This window comes from Hippoglossus hippoglossus, chromosome 12 (assembly GCF_009819705.1).
Source record: "Hippoglossus hippoglossus isolate fHipHip1 chromosome 12, fHipHip1.pri, whole genome shotgun sequence".
NCBI lineage: Eukaryota > Metazoa > Chordata > Actinopteri > Pleuronectiformes > Pleuronectidae > Hippoglossus > Hippoglossus hippoglossus.
Window position 1 is genome coordinate 15428060 of NC_047162.1, and position 14036 is coordinate 15442095.

A 14036-nucleotide genomic window follows, 5' to 3' on the forward strand; every position below is an offset into this window, starting at 1 on the left:
GTCATTCACCTTCAGTCTGCTGCGCATGACCAACCTGAACAACTGATACTACCACTGTAATGCTTAAAAACACAATGGATAACAGTGCAGTGTTTGAGGAGCCCAGTAGCAGGAAAGCCCAGTTTTTGCATGAAGAGGAAGTAAATCTCGAAACAAAGAAATGGTCAATCGTGGATAATAAACTATGATAAATCAGAATAAGCCCTGAAACACAGTGAAGAAGAAAATGAAAACAAAAGAGAGGAGAGAATGAGGTAAATCTAAATAATGGAGGCCCTGCGGCCGAGGTAACCTGATCTGCGGTCTGTGAACCCTGGTGTCAGGTATCAGAGCTGCTGCTGCTGCCTCCGCACGGAAAACACCCGCTGCTCTCTGGGAAAACTTTGCATTTGACAACACACTGAATAGAATTGCCAAAATAAAATGTGTCAAACTATGTCATATTCGGATATTCGGAAGGGGAATTGGCACATTCAAAGTGAGAAAGTGATTTTATGAGATGAAATTAAAGATTCCTTGAGATTACATACTGATAAAACAACTTGGGTTGTCAGGATGTTTCCTAATCAGGATGTGAGCTAACAAGTTTAAGGCATTTACATGTGACTGCAAAGAAATTAATGTATAATGTAATATTAACAAAATATTACCATTCTTTAAAAACAAACTACTAAAAGACACAAAGCAGGTCAAGTGAAACTATAAGTTATATTTCAGGAAAACAGTACATGACAGAAACACATTCTACATGTATTTACTGTATTTCACGCATATACTGAAATGTTGCCCCACCATGTTACATTGAAAGTGTGTTTACAAACATTTACATTCAAAGTAAATTACATGTTTCTGGAAAAATAAAGTCGCTGAGAACAACGACCAGGCTGCTGGTTCACCCCGTTAGAAACCAGGAGAGGAACGTCAAGGTCGCACCTGAAACTGAAACATCCACCAGATTTACTATGTGAGTGTCAAACTGAAACTGTGATGCATTCAGGCAATCACCAGCCGCAACAGTGTGTGTGTGTGTGTGTGTGTCGTGGTGAAACTTGGTCCTGGATACACCCACTGCAGCAGGAACAACTAGAGGTGATTGTGAGTACTTTGGCAGGCGTTTATATGTCCCTCGACCTCTGGACAGATTTTGTCCCCCCAATGACGTCAATGTCGTTTCCTAATTGCGCACGACACAGTTACAAAACTTTGCAGGTGTTCAGTTGAGATTGAAAGGGAGGCCAAGTTTGAAAATGGGTGCGGTCAGACCCATGAGTACTGAGTTCTCATGTAATAAGTGCTCATTGGTTCGGGACGTCAAAATGTTCTCCTGTTATCTCAGCCATCATTGCTCTTTTTTTTTCCATTTCTATTATAAAGATCCGATAAATTTATAAGATCACAAACCTCTTATATTGACATTATTCAGAACATAAGCTACTGAGAAGCTCAACAGTGGTATTCTTATCCTTTAGATCTCACAACAAACCATCGTTACCGGTTGCTTTAAGGGAATGTTTTGAAGTAGCAAGCTGATATACAAAGTAGAGACACCAAACATAACGCTACTGTGTGGACACAACACAAAATAATACTAAGTTATTGCCCCCAAATGGGAGTTTAGACGCTGTGGTCAACTACAGAGTAATTTCTGTGGCTGATCCACCTCAGTGACACTGACGTAAATGGGCTAAAAGCGATAAGACACCATGATTGTCAAATTTTTTGTTACAAATTGTCCCCAGAAGAATTTTAAACAGACAAGAATCACATAAAAAGCCAACACACAGTAACTTAAATAACTCCAAGTCGGAAAAGCACTGCAGTATCTGTGCCCTGACCTCTGACCTCCTGGGACTGAGGGAAAACAGAAACCCAGATGGTTTCAGTACAACATCCCAAAAAAGAACTGCTTCTCCAAACAAGCAGAAAAATAAATGCAGTCTTAACTCAGTTGCTTCAGGGTCATTCAAGGCACAAAGACACACAGTTGTGGTGTCGTAATGATATGACAGTGTGTGAGTTGTTGTGTGCGAGATGAAGACATTGCAAGTTGCTCAAATTTCAAGCTGTGATGAAAATCCGACCACTAAACTGAATCAACAGATTACAATCTGCCCACTCTTTCCATATTCAAAAACAAAAAAACTTGCACACTGTTGTGTCCCATCCAAACAATACTGAGCAGGTAATTCAAGTAAAAACAACACATAGAGATAAAGATAAATTCATCGAGTCCAGTTTTTCACTCATTGTAAGATCCTTTTTTATAGTTTTGAGTGGAATCGTGAGGCAGTGGAGACCTGCAGAGATCACATGACCCGCAGAACCCGGGAATCGAGAGGCAGCCCAGGCATATTAAAAGCAGCTGTTTTTAATATCTCCGCAGTCCCGCTGAGTTGCCAGATGTGCATGCAGCGTCAGCAAAGTCCCTGTTACTGGTACATTCATCAGAGCTGTCCAGATAATACAAGAAGCTGTCATTCCACAGCCCAGTGGCCTATATTTTCTTTAATAGAGTGGAGAGCCCAGGATCCATGACTTCACAGGTCTCCAAGGTGTTCTCTCTTACAGGTGTTCGCCATTACGAGCGGACGAGCACATCAATCAACCCTCTCTTCAGGAAACCCTACGCCTTCGTGGTCCAACCTCCCCCTCTCGTCCTTACTGGTCGTCGTCGTATCTGTGCAGCGCGTCCTCCAGCTTGGCCGTGATCTTCTGGAAGAAGCCGATCTGCTGGCGGAGGTGATGCTGCATCTGCGAGCGGAAGTCCCGTACACGTGTGCGGTGGAAGTGTTGGATCTCTGCCAGCGTGGCGCAGGAAATGATGTTGCAGCGGTCGTGGAGGTCACCTTCCTGCTTCGGACAGTCTTTCACCTTGGTGAGAGCACCTGGAAGAGGACGGGAGAGGGAAGTGGGTCAAAGACAAAGTGTGGCAGGTGTACATGGATCTAAAACCTTTCAATTTCTTTTTCGACGAGACAAATTACGTCAAAATCACTTTGAAGTTTGTAATACTAAGAAAATCTATTCTTGTGCAAGCTTAACTGATTCAAATTCCTGACACGAGAGTGGTATCAATCTGCTCATCTAACTGTCGGCAAGAAAGTGAAGCATATTTTCCAAAATGTCAAACATGTGTCCCTCCAAGCTCGAGACAAGTGGCTGCATGAGCATGAAAAGGAACATCTGTAGAGCAGAAAACAGCAAATTCAGCTTAAAACATTGGAAAGATGATGTGGGTTATGGTTAAAACATTTTCCCAGCAGACATTTTCACTGTCATAATCTACTTTGGTCCCTGTCATATGATAAGAGCAGCGCTGGACTGAATGTGGCTACAGCCCAGACGGAAAATGAAACTTTCTGGCCCCAACATAAGCCTGAGTCCTCGGCCCAAGACTGGTTCATACACTTCCACATATGGACGGATTCTAGCTGTTATCCTCCAGTGTTGGCCGACAGCCAGGGGGATGTTCTGAGTCTGTGCCAGAATTGCTCCAGATGTGGAAGTAGCATCTGACAGTCCGGCTGTATGTGGGTCAGACTCGGGCTGAACGAGGAACCTTGAGCCAGAAGAAACTCTAAGTATTTGTCAGGATGCAGTAATATTATCTGGGTCTTTTCTGAATGCTGAGAAAAAAATTGTTGGACTTTATTTTAACCATGAAAGGTCTAAAACTGAATATCAGGAAACAGGATGGAAAGTGAAGCAGGAACACATACTTTTTCGGAATTCATTCATAGAGTAGTGGCTAACCCACAAGTTAGAGAAGCTAGCAGCTAGCCCAGAAGATAGTGAAGCTAGCAGCTAGCCCACAAGTTAGAGAAGCTAGCAGTTAGCCATCAAGTGATGCTAGAATTTTGGAAAGAAATGGATAAACGAAAGAGGTTATGAAAAGGTCTAAAAGCTTGTGGATCCTATAGTTAAAGAGTCTGATTACACAATTTTTAAAAATACTACAGAAATTAGCTTATTAGTACATTTTCCAGCTTTTTTGCGGAAGTGTCTCAGTCATTTCGTGACTCATGTTTTTTAGTTTAGTGTAACAAAGTAGGAAGTAGGGCAGCTGAAGAGGAACTAACGTTGATGCTTGCTAACATGGCAGCATTTGGAGGAAATGACGAGCCAGCGGGTTGCCTGGTACGACTCTGCTTCCTGACCTTGATGACGGAGATTTCTATCTCACACACACACGTCAAAAACCCAAAGAGAACATAGCGAAATGAAATCTACACAGACTTTGCTCTCCTCGCTGCCAGGCGATTACAGAGCTGTAATCTGAACTCTTGTACCAGTGGCCTGTGGGAAACTTCAGGGTCTGAACGCCCCCCCCCCCCTCTCTCTCTAACACACTCCCTCCCCTATTCTTTCTCCTTCCTTCTTCTCCTCAACCAGGAGGAAGAGGGAAAAAAAGAGGGAGAAGAAAAGAGGAGGAGGGGAAACTAATCCTGCGAGGGCTCCATTTTGCATTCCTGCAGTCCCAAGGCAACACAGTACAAGAGGCCCAGGAATCTCTTGCTCATTCGAATCAGATGTAGCCTTCGGACCTCACAGACAGAACGAGCGAGGACGGGACGATACTGTACACGGACATTTAGGTCAGCAAACCTGTCCGCAACTTTTTATCCAGCTGTTACATGCTGCAACGCTACCATGCCTTTTTAATTTGGATGCTATTGGAGAAACTGTCCAGGCCATGTGTGTGAGAGGCGTCTGTGAAGTCTTGTCTCCTTTGATGTGTTAAATCAAAAGATTTTAATTCAATGGCTTCTTTAGTTAGAACAAAACAAGCTGAGGCGTCTCAACCAGGGCCCTTCATCAAATCGACTGTTATGGAAACTGTGACTAAACAGGCCATCTTCTCTAAAAGGTGGTTAGAGAGGATGTGTTCACGGGCGGTGACTCGGTCCTATGACAGCAGCCGTGGATTACTCAGAGTCTGAACCCTGATCTCTCAACTTCCCCCTGAATTCTGAACCAATGATTCCCTTTTTTTTTAATACACACGTCTGTAGAGCGTTTCAACAACACCCTGCCACCTCTTTAGAAGATTTGCATGATAGTGAAAAGCAAAGAAACAGGATCAGGTGTGTCAGGCATACAAATAATCACTTTAAGCAAAAAAACAACGTCTGTATTGGCTGTTTTTGCATAAAGCACACGTAGCTTCAGTTTCCTGAAATGGAAACCATGCTGTACCAAGAATGTTGACAAAGCTTTTTGTGCTTTGAGAAGCAGAAATCATGATGCTGTCATATCATGTGTCACAACCGTGAATTCCCTTAAGATCGGCTTTCCAGGTTAGAATTAGGTAAAATTATCAAGAACTATTAAGTCAGGCTTTCAGAAGTGAAGGAGATGCTGGTGTTCTTTGATGGCTACGCTACACAGGGGACATTAACCAACGTGTTATTTGTCGATCAGAAAGTAGATGAAGTCCTGTCTGTCACAGGGACCATTGGGTTCCAGTCTGTTTCCATAGTGCGGAGCTGTGATTGTATCTAGAGACCAGGGCTCAGTGCACTATAGAAACGGTGCCTCTAGGTTTGGCAAACGTCAGGACTCTGCGTGCCAGGGGCGACTCCCTCCTCCCAACCTGCAGCGAACTAACAAGCGAACTCCTCTGCAATAAGGCCTTTTGTACATGTGTGCGTCTGTGCTTTCAAACGAGCGAGCACAGGCTCTCACAGTATCCAGAGTGTTAACAATGGAGTGGCCACGGGTTTCAGTTTTCCACCCCGATTGACGCTGCAGTTCAGTAAATGAAAACAGATGTTGCCTTTGGTTAGGAAACAGTCAGAATCTGGGTCTTTGTCTATTGTCTGCCTGTTAGTGACGTGGTAACAGATAGGGAGGCTGTGGCCTAGATGCCTTTTGGAAAAATCAATAATTACTTTTTTAATGCAAGTTTAAATAGTTTAATTAGTGAGTCATTTGTTCCATTAAGTATTACTGCCTGCTGTAGAGAGGCCTGGATTCAAACTCTCCATGTCTGCAAACCTCCACCTTTTAAAGTTTGTTATGTCCTGCATCTGATTTCTTGCGAGCATGATGGATGTTTAATGCGTAACTTTCTTTTGAAGGATCTGCAGGATTTCTTCTTGCCTCATGTTTTAAAATATCATAAACAGTAAAGATGGCGTCTCAGCTGTCAATCATGACGGCGAATAAAAATGTGTATACAACCTTTTACATGCAAATACGCTCACTGTCGCTGAGGTAGATTTATGCAATATGACAAATTATGGTTTGGTCTTGAACACACACACACACACATTCCCACCTTTCTGTACATGGACGATGTCAGGAAAATTGTCCAGGTGTCCTCTGTACAGGTCCAGCAGGTCCGAAATGGGATCCAGGTCCTGGCGCGGCTGCTCAGCGAAATAGTCTCCTATCGCCTCGTAGGTCTCGCCAGTGTAAGAGATGGCCCCGTTCAGGCCGACTGAGTAGGCCTGCTGGTCCAGCTCGAACGCCTGCGCCAGGAGCTTGAAGGACTGTCCCACCTTCTGGTACTCCTTCTTGAAGCCTGTGATTTGTTTGCGCGCGAACTCGTTGATGGTGGTGTTGACGACGACAATGTTCTCGTCCATCCTCTTGGTGAAGGTCTTGAAGCCTTCGACTTTGCTCTCGACATCCTGGAGGTCCAGAGGAACGGCAGGCGGGCTGATGTGGGAGAAGTGCGGGAGAAAGAGGAGGTTATGTTTTCATCTGCATTTGTTTGTTTATTTTTCTGTTCGTAGCAGGATTACGCAAAAACTACTGGACAGGTTTCTAAAACACTTGGGTTGCAGTGTTGGTCAGAGAACAATCTACAGAGATATGAGTGTTTTCAATTTGGTGGTGTTTGATTTAATTTAAGGGGCCTTGATAGAGTTATGTGTCTTTCTAGGTTTCAGACCTTGTGGCCTTATTTTGAATATCCTCCATGATTTCTTCTTTCAGTTATGCATGACACCATCGTTATTACACAATCATGTCAGGGCCAAATCCATTATTCTAGTTATCTCTCTTCCGGGACACTCCCAATGATAAAACGCCTTTAAAGCTACATTCCAGTGAAACAAGTAAAACTAGAAACGAATTACTTACAATGTTAAGTGTTCTAGTAACTCGGTTCAATCCCTTTACCTCTTTAATTTGCAACATTTGGAACATCATGTGAAACTCATCATGTAATTTATTGTGTGGCGCTCAGTCTTTCCCTCAACCATCCGCAACTTTATACTCCAACCAGTAATTTCCTTTTGCAATTCCCAGTGCCTGTGCTGGACATTGATACACGCAGTGCTTAATGAGGACAACAGGGCCGTGAAAGTGAGAAGTTCAGACAGTCTGTAAGTTAACGAGGTCACCAGGCAGTGGCCCATATTGAAAACCCCACTCTGTGTTGTAACAGCAACTAATAAAGTGGATTGTGGCTGATACAACAGTTATCCGCTTGTCAGGCTGTTGAATGCAGGTGGAAAAAGTGACTGAATGAGGTGGAGCTCTTGGACTCCGAGCGCCTGACATTAAACCTGGTGTTTTAAATTAAACATTACTGAAACTCAACTGTCTACAGCAGCCACATGATACATTACAGGCTGTGGAAGCCATAAAGAAAAGCTGCATGCGTCTGTTATTTTAATTAACTCCACCAAGGAGGTTGTGTTTTCATTGCCATTTGTCTGTCTGTCAGAAGGATTACTAGAAAACTACAGAATTGATTTCCATGACACTCTGTGGAAGGGTGGGGGAGGATCCAAGGAAGACCCTGTTTCATTTTGGAGCCGATCTGGATTTTTTTCTCTTTCTTTAACATGGCCAGATAGATTTTTAGCCTTGGTGTAGGTATGCACTCTCTAAGAGCCCCTCAATTTAAAAAATGCAACTCAAGGGCACTCATAGAGCTCATAACTACGCCAAGGCCCAACACTCCACTTATAAATCTAGATCTAAATTCAGAAAAGCTGAATTTTTATTTGGATCTACACTAAATTACGCACATGGCATATTTTTTCAACAATATCCATGAGTTACTCTCTTAGAAATCAACTAAAATGTTGAAAAGTGGATAATATTAAAGAAAGTGACAAACAATCTGATAATGGTCGGGATCCGCATAAAAAATGAATGGGGTTTTCCCTGTTTTCCATACTTTGCAAATTATAAAAACAAACAAAGATTCTTATCGAGGATTCCAACCCACAATCTCTGCACCAGAGAACACAATCTCCCACCTGATAGTGAGAAAGAAGTTGGCCCCGACCAGGTCGTCCCTCTCCGCCTTCCTCTTGCCCAGTTTCCAGGCTTTCTCGTCCGCCCCGCACGTCAGGAAATGCTGGAAAACGTCGCAGCGCGCCAGCACGGGGTGGCTGCTCATGTGGTTCATCCACCAGATCAGACCCTTCCTCCTCTTGGAGATGAAGTCCTCCTCGAAGCGCCCGGTGGCCTGCTTCTCCGGCAGGCGGGGCACGGAGATGACGGGGAAACGCTCCACGAGCCGAGCGTAGAGCCAGTCGAAGTGCTTGTACCTGGGGGGATGGAGGAAGAAGGGACGAATGAGAGAAGAAGGATGGAGAGGGTTGGGAATGTGGTGGGTAGGAAGGAAGTGAAATACAAAGATAAGCACATGTTGGTTTGAAAAGACAAACCTGCTGACAGGGAAACAATGTGAAGGGGGATGAGGGAATCTCAGGGAGGACAGGGGAGATTTCTGAGGACCCAGTCAAGTCTGTTTTTGCTATTTTGTGGGAATAACTGTGGCCACAGGAAGAACTGAATAAACATTTATTCTAAGTGTATGGGGGTTTGGAGAATAAGCCCCAAGAGAGGGAAGAGGAAGAGGAGGAGCCTGGAGGAGAGCATGTACCTGCGGTTGACTCGTACATTGGTGTGCGTTGGGGTCAGGCCGTAGGACATGTAGCTCTTCATGCCTTTAAACTTGGTCTGCCTGGTGGGGTCGTCGATGGTGCAAGTGAAGGGGTACGGATCCTCCTGCCACTCGGGCCCGTTGTCCCCCATCACCACACAGATCCTGTCCCCATCCTTCACAAAAGCAGCTGCCTCCCCGAGCAGGAAGGCCTCGCCTCCGGACTTGACGAAGGTGGAGAACCTGTTGAGGTTCCTCCCCACCGTGGCCGAGCTCTTGGCCTGCTGCTGCTGGGAGTTCCCACGCCGTGCGGGCAGGGAGGTGGTCACCGCGTACAGGGGGGGCGAGCTGCCAATACCCTGAGGCGCGTCTGTCGCAGGGGAGCTGTCATCCCAGTCGTCGTCCCAGTCGTCATCACTGCCCTGGCTGGTTGGGAAGCTGCCCCCACCACTGCCAACGCTGCCGGCCTCGGGGCCCCTCGGGGACTGGGAGTCAGTGGACGTGAAGGAGGTCTGGGTGGGTGGCAGGGCTTTGGTTTTGCGCAAGGAGACGCCGTTGTTGTTGGTGTTGGTGGTGATGTGGTCCTTGAGGATCTCCACATAAGAGGCAGGGAAGAGGCCTGCCTCCCCCCTGCCGTTCTCCCCCTCCAGCCAGCCATCCAGCTCCTCCTCGCTGAACAGAGTCACCAGCTCATTCTCTGTTATGGAGATCTCCCCTGGGTTTTCAGAGTGGAAGTCGTACAGCACTTTGGCCTTCAGCGCCATAATCCTAACAACCCAATCACTAATAAACTCTCCCTGGTGCCTTTCTGTGCTTCTGGGTCCTGTTTTCACTGCAAAGTTGCCTCAGGAACTTGCTCTTTCCTTCCTGGATCAAACCTTTAAGATGTCAGTGGAACCCTAAATGAGATTTAGATCATGCCAAAAGTCAATAATACTCATAATAATAACAATCAGGCGGTTTTTTACACGACTGTCAAGCGCAAACAAGCTTGTGTCCGTGCGTAAAAAGAACCAGAACAATATCCGACACGCACCTCCTCTCTCTGCGGCTTCAGATATCATCAGTTTCCATGCAGAACTTCATCCGAAGCAGAAAAAAAGCAAAAAGGGAAAAAACCTGTCTTTACAGGAACTTTTCACGCTTTGACGGCTGCAGTCGCTGCGGTGTTTCTCCAGCGGGGAGAAGAGCCGGGGAGGGGAAAGTCTCCTTTTCTTCCCCGAGATGCTTGTAAGTTGAAGGCACCAGTCCGAACACGTAGCTGACTAACGGAGGGTGGAGCCAGGGGCAAGTTCAGTCAAGTCACCGAATTCAGACATGGAAAAAAAACATGGCCACAATTAAAAGACTTGACATCATCTGTATAACCTGGATGTGGATGATTCAAATGTCATCTATTCCATCCGTTATTAAAATGTCTTCATTATTATTAGTGCGTGTTTTCATCCCATTTTATTGACTTTCACTTCCTCTATTTATTATTTATTACTATTTATTTATTATCTTATTTGTATAGCACTTTTAACAATGCTCAAAGACACTTTGAAGCAACAAACAACTGTAAATATAAAACACACAATGGAATTAGAAGTTACAAGTCATAATTAAACATTAATTGTTGGCTAACATACATAAGAGGTGCTATACAAATAATATATCATCTTTTAAAGTGCCACTAAATCAATAGCTAACTCATAATTAATCGGAATCCCTCATTTATTTAATAAGAAAATTCTAAAGTTTGAAATAAAACAGTTTTTAGTAGCTGCTGTTTGTGTTTTAAAGTTCTCCTCCGTTCAGAAACATGTTAACTTTATGTAACCTGGATATTTGCTGATGCAGCTTGACCTCAGGAGCCTGTTTTCACATGTTTTTGCAGAAGAAAGACGAGTTTGTTTCCTTCGATCACAACATGGTCTAAATGTACAGTTTTTATAAAGGTGACGAGGAGAATGTGAACCTCACAGGCCAATGTACCCAATCCAGACTTTACAGTGAAGTAGAAAATACTTGTTTACAATTTCTGGATTATTTGCATGTTAAATTATCGTGGATTCTTTAACGAGTTAAAAAAGCAGTAACTTTGAGAATCTTAAACTGGCTGTAAACTACAATGAACCATGAAACCCAAATTATTATTCACAACAGAATATTTTGAATTGTTTTAAACTATAAGTTGATGAGCTCTGTAGTCATGGTTCTATGCAGATTTTGTTATAATTTTAAAATTAAATATTCCCATTTCTTCCTGTTGAAGTTTATTATTGGTTTATATAACACTGAACAGTCAATTCAGCATTATGTTACTTTATCCAGCTGCAAATCCAGATCACATATTAATGCAGTGTACTTTAATATGATAAGTTCATTCATGGTCAAAAATCCTAGACTTTACTGAACGCAACAATTAATAATATAATATAATAGTGAAATGAGACAAGTTTCTCCTCCTGTCCAGCTGGTGGCAGTAGAGGGACTTTCCTGTTGGATTGTGTTGATGTTAGACCCTCGACGAATACTGTTCAAATGGTGCCTGACATTCGATTTTTATTTATGATCGATTATCAAACGTGATCAGATCAGTTTGAAGAGACAGAGAAACACAGGGGGACGATGGGAAACCTGCTCTGATGTCACAGATGGAAGGTTTTAATTGGTATCAATTAGGAAAAGGTAAATATGAGAGTTAATGAGCTGCTGGGTTTTGTTCTGGTGTCTGATGATTGAACTGTTGATATTAAAAACACGTGATGATGCATGAGATGAATATTTGTATCTGTAGTTCATATCCGGTGCTGTGGTCTCATGAACTTCTGGTCATATCATGCGACTGCATCAGCAACAAATCTTTAAAACACAGCTGTGTTCATCAGAAAGGCGTTAAAATAAAACCAAGTAGTGCGGAGGTCTGTTCACATTTGAATCATTTTAAAACTGTTGGATGCAAACAATCAAGTTACAAGAAATAAGTGAGAAAAGCAAATTATTGTAAAACTTTAAAATAAATTAAATAAAAGTAAAAGAAAGATGTGATTTAATACATATAACAAATTTATTATGTAAATATCAATTACAAATGTAAAAACCCAGAGAACATGTCAATTTTGTGGGGAGTCGGCAACAGAGCAGGATTTCTGTAGTTTGCCGTCGAAGATCTTTCTCGAAATTCTGTTCCGAATGTTTTGAACGCTTTTCTTTAAATAAATCTGACGTGCACATGATTTTGTCTCAGGCAGGTTGGAGGCAGATCACAGGTGGAAGGTCATGACTCGGGCTCCAGGCGCGGGATGACGGGGAGGATGAGGTTCCCGAAGGACGAGTCCTGAGTGATGAAGAAGCCCGAGGAGTGTATGTGTGCATGCTGCAAGAGAAGACCTGGTTAGTTAGACAAGGGTTTGTGTTACTGTAGCTGAGCGAGGACTTAAATTAAAACCTACGACAGCTCTGAAGCTTAACACCTTCTCTTGTTTGTTTAATGTGTGTCTTTATGATAAATACTGTTCTTTCAGAACAAAGACAAACTGAAGACAATGTGATGTAAATTAGATTTTGTTCAGAGGAAATTAGTAAAATGTAACATCTCACTTCATTCAGCAAGATACAACTTTTATGATTTGATAAAATGTTGGTTTGTCAGCAGGCTTGCAGCTGCAGCTTGATTTAAATTAAAGGCAGTGTTGGGCCTTGGCTGAGATATGAGCTCTGCTGAGTTCCTTCCTAGTTTGTCATGATACTCCAGATGCTGTGTGGTGTATCTCACCTGCAGAGCGGCTTTCTGCTGAGCAGCGATGTGCTGCTGTTCTGCGTTGTCCCTGAAATCCTTCATACTCGATCTGAAGAGAAACATGTGACAAGATGTTTCTCATATTAACCTCATATGTGACTGAATACGCTGGCAAATGTTGCTCATGTTGGAAAACCCAGTACAATCACACTGGTCTGGTCTCATCTGCTCAAGCATGAGGCACTTTCACCTGAATCCCACTTTTGATAATGTAAAACAATATTTATTTATTAGAAGTTGATTTTCTCTGAGGTCATGGGATAAAACTCCCATCATCCTCCTTGGCTGTTGACTGTGCACTGTTCCCTGCAGGTGGATTTCCATACCTGCCTCCAGCAGTGTTCATGGATGGATTCTGCAACAGCCGCTTCCTCTCCTTCTCCAGCTCGGCCAGGATCGCAACCCGGGCTCTGTTTGGTAAGGCTGCAAGAAATAAATACATTAGATAATGAAGAAAACTAAAAGATTAAAGAGAGAGACATAATAATCGGCATCAGCCAACATCACTTCCTTCATGCAATGAGTAAAATTTGGAGTATATTCAGATTATAATTAAGTTAATTAAGCTTTGTTGTGCTGTGACAGGTAAATCCCTTTGTGAGCTTCTTTGAATTGTATTAAATTAATTGCAACTGCAGCTATTTAAATGTATTTATTTTATTGAATTATTTGCTTTGTTAATTAATGTCTTGTAAAATAGCTGCAGATTATATAAGATTATTCTTCTTTCTGCTCCTTTTTCAATCAAGAGATTTTGTGTTTGCATCTAAATTGTTTTGTTTAGTCGATAAGGGAAATAAACTAAAACTACATAGGCTGTGATGCGTTCAGGGACACGGGATTTCTAGTTCCGCTCTCCTGGATTCAACACAGTTAAAGACACAGAACTTCACTTTCAACATTATGAACAACAAACAAACAGAAATACTGACCTTGTCCTGGAGGGTTCGCAGCCATGTTGGTGCAGCAGGTGAAGATAACAGCGGATCAGCAGCTGGAAACTTTAAATAACGATTCAAGTGTCGCGTGTGAGAGAAAACATCTGTCTCATGTTCATGTGCCGGTGTCACGTCAGGCTGATAGATGGGTTATAAAGTGAAGATGTCTCACTCCGCTCATTTATCCAGTATCCAAAAACGTCATGAGCAAGGCTAGCAAACTAGCAACATGAAGAACAGTTGCTAAAAATAATTCTTGGATGAACATTATGAGCCTTTGTTTCATTCCTGAAAAGTATCAGCTTTAAACAATCAACATATTTGACAGATAAGATGAATAATTCATTTTAATGTATTTAATGTATTTATCTAACTTATATATTACGTAGTGAGACTATAAGGAATATTTTTTATACCAATACGACCGAGCAACATGTTCAATATCACTGCCTGCCATCGTGTG

The 14036-nt window shown here is 42.9% G+C and overlaps 2 protein-coding genes across 3 annotated transcripts; both read right to left on the reverse strand.

Annotated features, from left to right (window-relative positions):
- Positions 1–898: 898 nt before the first annotated feature.
- LOC117771728 (sorting nexin-18-like) lies at positions 899–10196 on the reverse strand. 2 transcript variants are annotated; one of them, XM_034602440.1, is made up of 5 exons: positions 9888–10196; positions 8852–9750; positions 8220–8513; positions 6281–6663; positions 899–2885 (listed from the first exon to the last, which is right to left on the reverse strand). In XM_034602440.1, exons 2-5 carry the CDS (start codon positions 9613–9615, stop codon positions 2659–2661), a joined length of 1668 nt encoding a protein of 555 aa, XP_034458331.1. In that variant the 5' UTR covers positions 9616–9750; positions 9888–10196; the 3' UTR covers positions 899–2658. The 2 variants fall into 2 exon arrangements, with proteins under 2 accessions (XP_034458331.1, XP_034458330.1); XM_034602439.1 differs by having other exon boundaries at positions 8852–10196.
- Positions 10197–11758: 1562 nt separating this feature from the next.
- On the reverse strand, positions 11759–13725 carry LOC117771734 (SOSS complex subunit C-like). The gene is made up of 4 exons (XM_034602449.1): positions 13568–13725; positions 12962–13058; positions 12612–12684; positions 11759–12212 (listed from the first exon to the last, which is right to left on the reverse strand). The coding sequence occupies exons 1-4, from the start codon at positions 13590–13592 to the stop codon at positions 12114–12116; spliced, it is 294 nt and encodes a 97-aa protein (XP_034458340.1). The 5' UTR covers positions 13593–13725; the 3' UTR covers positions 11759–12113.
- Between the last annotated feature and the right edge of the window lie 311 nt (positions 13726–14036).

Excerpts from the sequence above, each read along its gene's own strand:
- LOC117771728 (XM_034602440.1), bottom strand. The coding sequence starts at position 9,615 with ATGGCGCTGAAGGCCAAAGTGCTGTACGACTTCCACTCTGAAAACCCA. Across the intron at positions 8,514-8,851 it reads AATGTACGAGTCAACCGCAG|GTACAAGCACTTCGACTGGC; the intron begins GTACATGCTCTC and ends CCATCCCCCCAG. Across the intron at positions 6,664-8,219 it reads AACTTCTTTCTCACTATCAG|CCCGCCTGCCGTTCCTCTGG; the intron begins GTGGGAGATTGT and ends CTCCCACATCAG.
- LOC117771734 (XM_034602449.1), bottom strand. The coding sequence starts at position 13,592 with ATGGCTGCGAACCCTCCAGGACAAG. Across the intron at positions 12,685-12,961 it reads ATGAACACTGCTGGAGGCAG|ATCGAGTATGAAGGATTTCA; the intron begins GTATGGAAATCC and ends GTTTCTCTTCAG. Across the intron at positions 12,213-12,611 it reads AGCAGAAAGCCGCTCTGCAG|CATGCACACATACACTCCTC; the intron begins GTGAGATACACC and ends CTTCTCTTGCAG.